The sequence below is a fragment of the Nicotiana tabacum genome, chromosome 13 (genome assembly GCF_000715075.1).
Source record: "Nicotiana tabacum cultivar K326 chromosome 13, ASM71507v2, whole genome shotgun sequence".
Classification (NCBI taxonomy): domain Eukaryota; kingdom Viridiplantae; phylum Streptophyta; class Magnoliopsida; order Solanales; family Solanaceae; genus Nicotiana; species Nicotiana tabacum.
In genome coordinates, this window is record NC_134092.1 from 112410984 (window position 1) to 112415953 (window position 4970).

Below are 4970 nucleotides of genomic sequence, written 5' to 3' on the forward strand. Positions count from 1 at the left end.
CCCATTACAATAAAGATGAGGTTCATGAAATTGTTGGGACCCTTCATCTTTTTTTCAAATTATTTTTCTGACAATGCTATATGTAGACGTTGTGAGTATGGATTCATTAAATGTCTCAATCAAATATTTTCTTTTAGTGTTGGTGGGATTGGGAAGAGGATTTCTTCTACGTTTATCGCCAAAACCACCAACACAATATAGTGCATGTGGATATTCCTCAGAACACTTGAGGGTTAGCCTTTTGAAAAGATTTTAATTTAGCACTTTACTTTTACCTTGACAACTAGAGATAAGAAATTGCCTTATCATCAAATATTTGCAACATAGTCCTTCTAAATTGTTCGAAATATTTTTCTATTTCGAGATAAGATTAATTGAGTAGCTGGTCTCCTAATTTGTTGCACGTGATATGATTATAACGGTTGAAATGTGTGACCATTTTAACTTACTAATATCTTTAACAATAACATACAAAATCAGTTTGGAAATCAAGTTTAAGCCTTAAGTATTCTAGTGGTTTATAAGTAAAAGGAAGAAAATCTTCTTGGATACATCATCAAAGTCTCTGTTAACTATTGCTCCTTTCGTTCTAATTTATGTGTCTTATCTCGACCGATCAACAAGAAGTTTTATACAGAAAGAAAATTTTTATTTTAAAATTTATGATGTTAACATGTCATAACATTTGTGTGATTAAATATTTTTTTAACTTGTAAACTTAAATATGTCACGATATTTGTTTAGTTATAAAATTTTTTCTTTAAGGATATATTAAAATAAAAAATTTAAAATTTAATCTTTTAAATATAAAATGTATCATTTTACCTAAAACGGCCTTACGAGGAAATAATGATATATAAATTGGGAAGAAGGGATAATTCTTTTGAAAAGATTATATGAATATTTTAAAATGTAAAGCCTAGTTTGTTTTTTTTTTTTCAATCTCTCGATTGCGTCCTTTAATAATGTTGCCGAAATAAAGAAAATGCTTTGAAAAGAAACGGAAATAAAATTTAATTTCTATATACACTTGCAAGACTAATGAATCATTTGAAGACTACACTGCCGTTGGCCTCATGCTAGCTCTAGCTCGCTAAATTAAAACTCTTCCAACAAGGAAAAAAAACAACTAAACTATAAAGTAAAAACCTAAGCTAATTCTAATTGAGTATGGGATGCATACCAATCAATAATACTCCTATTTTTCTACCTAAATATGATTGTTAGATGTAACACCTTCACGTTGGAGAGGTTCTATCCTTATAATAATTTCTTGGACTGGTACTGCTGACGAGGTATTGCTAACTATATGAGGGTTTGCAATTGACCTTGTAGTAGAAGAGGAACTACCACCATTAACAATTTTTTGACAAGTTTCAATTAGGCAATGCCTACAAGTAGGGCAAGAGGAGTGTGAATTTAGCCATTTATCAATACATCGTACGTGGAAACCATGGCTGCACTTAGGCAAAACCCTAACTTTCTCTCCAGCAGCAAATTCAGATAAGCAAATGACACACTCATCAGTGTCAAGCCCTGGATATTTCAATTCAGTAGTGTAGGTTATAACCGGTAATGTTTTGAGGGCTTTTTTCTTGATTCCTGTATTAGCTAAGCTAGCTGAAGGATTTCTATAGTTTGAGGACGCTGATACCAAGTTAGAGCACCTTAATGCACACTTTATGATAGAATTCAAGGCAAGTGAACAAATCAAAGCACATACAAGTACTGACAAGACCATAATAACATTTGCATCAAATGTATTCACGCGGCTGATTTGGGCTGCCGGAGGCGGCGGCGCCACGGTGGCCTCGGTGTGGTATTGTGGTACTGTAGTTGGTATTAGAAGTAGTCTTCTTGAGTAGTGGAAGTTCTCAGTGAATTCTTGAATGAATAGAGTTGAAGTAGTTGCCATATAGAGCTTTTGGTTGGAAGTGTGTATTTGTGCTTTTCTTTGAATTGTTTCTTTGTTTGTTGTTGTTGTTGAATGAATTGAAGTTTCTCATTAGAGGAGTTCCTTATAAAAGAGAAATTTAAAGGGTGAATAGGTGTAAAGTGTGATCGAAGGATATATTTTTTAATTTTATTTAAGGAATATTTCAAACTTTATCAAGCCATGTTTTAATTAATGGAGTAACTATATGTTTACAAGCACTACAGCTTTTAAGAGTATGTTTATGTTATAAACAAGTGGAGCACGTGTAACGTTTTAGAAGTATATCCACTCTTCTTTGGAAAAAAGACATTGTTTTGACAAGGTTATTAAAGTAACAGTGAACATTCCATTCAAAAGTCAAAACTTAAAAAATTATTAGTATTCAGTTGTTAGTATTATTTAAACCTTCGCTGTACATATACACAACTAAATTTTCATTATAGATTTTAATCTTTTAGTTAGAACTTTTAGTTTGGTAATGGAACTTGTCCAAAAGTTGTGGTGGGAATAAACAATTCCATGGTATATATGTATCAAGTTTAGAGTTATTGGGTACTTGGTTGGAAGCTTTGCGTGCCTGCTTTTTGGTATCATTATTTATTTTTATCAAGTACAATATCATCTTTGGGATTAATATATTGCATGTAGCAGTTAATCGATATTTGATTAACTGAAATTTTAAAAATTCTATATGACAATTCCTACGTCATTAAATAATGAGTTAATACCCTAAAATACTTCTAAACTATCATGTTCCTACGTCATTAAAATCCCTCGTTGCATTCTTAAAGGTGTGTCTAGTACACACTCCTAATTATCTAAAAAACATGCCATGTGGCACTACACGTGGCTATGTAATCCAGCCTAAAACCCCCCATAAACTATAATATTTTTGTCAGTTATCCGCTTAAACTATTTAGTTCCCCCAAACCCCTCTGAACTATATCCCCCTATATATTAAAACCATATGTTGAATTCTTAAGGTTGCGTCTGTCTAATTATATTAACTTATAGCTTACACTAAATTTTTTTATGTAGTACACATGAAGAATTACTCTCGGATAAGTGATAATTATTCTAGGAGGAGGCCAAAATAGTATCTAATGTAATAAATTAATTTTAGGTTTAACTGTGGTTGTCCTTTATATTAGACTCCAATTGAATAATTTCTTATTCACATTTACTTTGCAGCACAATAAAAAAAAGTCAGATAGTGTTGCATTTATAAAAAAATCATCTTATATTACATAAACAAGAGTATACAAAATAAAATTTCGCAAATAAAAAACTAATCGGCAAACAACTACATTCTCTAATTCTAAATTACACAAACAAGATTTAAGAGATTCAAGTTTTTTCTCTACAACAAGGTGTTGGTTTAATAAGAAGATTTAAATGGGTTTTCTTTCAACAACATATATAAAAGACATGAAAGAAGACTAAAAAGGAAAGAAAATAAATTATTTCCAAGGAAACAAGAGAGGGAGACATTTTTTCACAGGGAACACATATGAAGCAGTAAAGAAAAAAGGTGAAAATTTTGAAGAAGAAGATGAAAAAAGTAAAAAAGAAAGGTGACAAATAAGAAAGAATGGTGGTTATAAAGGAAACAAGGAGAATATTTAAAACAATAACAAAGTTGAAAGAGGGTTTGGCTAATTAGCCATTACATTTTGTTAGGTGGAATATTTTGATGGCTTTTTTCAGTCGCCGCGCGCTCTCAAGCAAGCGTGTACACACGTTATGCCAGGTAAGCAACAAAAGAGTTTAAATATGTAGGGCAATATAGTTTAGGGGTTTTTTGGGAGTACCGAATAGTTTAAATAGGAAACTGACATAAACATAATAGTTTAAGAGGGTTTTAGGGTATTAACTCTTAAATTATTCATCCCATAACTAAGGGTGTTCATGATTCGGTTTGGATTGGTTTTTCCCTAAAAAGAAACCAAACCAATTTAGTCGGTTCTTCAAGTATTGGAACTAAACCAAACCAATTAAGTCAGTTTTTTTATCGATTCAGTTTTTGTCAATTTTTTGGTTATTTATCGATTTTATTCTTAAATATACACTACCAGATACATATTTGGGCGACTACATTTTTAATGTAATACTATAAAACCAATTGATCTTTGATAAATCTATCATTTACCAAGATATATTGATGATAATTGAATCAAATAGTGATGAATAATTTAATTACTTAATTAAAACTTAATTATTTTTAATATGAAATAAATTCTTATACTTAGCAAAATAAAAATACCAATCAAACTAGAATATAAAAGTAAAGAATTAGAGTTTTATAATAGCAAAGAACTAGATTAAAAATACAAACGACTAATATGTACCATAAAAGTTTAGAAACTTTATATAAAAATATACATATATATAGGTGTATACGGTCGAAACCGATTTCGGCCTTCATACGACTGGTCAAGATGAGAACATAATGGACCGAAGAGAGTCTTCATAATATCGAGATGAGATCCGAAGAAGGAACACTCGAGCTTTGAGTTTCAGGGACACATCAAATACTGAGCTCGAAGTCATTATCGAGCTCGAATCCAAATCGAACTATGATGAGAAGCGATGGAATCGAGCTTAAGAGCCAGAGGCCAGCCAATACTGAGCTCGAGTCAATACCAGACCCCGAGTTAATATCGAGCTCAAGCCCACATCGCGCTCTAAGCCTAGAAACCGACCGATACCAAGTCCGATCAAGATTGAGCCAAGAGACAAGAGTCGTTACAGCTGCACTAAGAAAGGGAATCTCGGCGGAAATTAGGGAAAAACTGATTTATCATGGGTTCCCCACTATGTATTTTTTATTATATCCAAAGTAGGATCCCTCCACTATAAGAGGGATGGTTATTATTCCTGCAAGGGGCATCAAGTCATGAATACACTGTAACTCAAATACTGTTGATACATCCCCATATTAAGAGATTATCATATTGAGCTTCACACATAATTTTATTTTTGCTTGTTCATAAATCATCATCCTTTCAACTCGGTTTGTATTTTCTTCTTTATA

At 31.9% G+C, this 4970-nt stretch overlaps 1 protein-coding gene across 1 annotated transcript; it reads right to left on the reverse strand.

Moving 5' to 3' along the window:
* Positions 1–989: 989 nt before the first annotated feature.
* LOC107786787 (RING-H2 finger protein ATL78-like) lies at positions 990–2011 on the reverse strand. Its single transcript, XM_016608293.2, has one exon. It carries the CDS (start codon positions 1913–1915, stop codon positions 1211–1213), a length of 705 nt encoding a protein of 234 aa, XP_016463779.1. The 5' UTR covers positions 1916–2011; the 3' UTR covers positions 990–1210.
* Positions 2012–4970: the final 2959 nt, after the last annotated feature.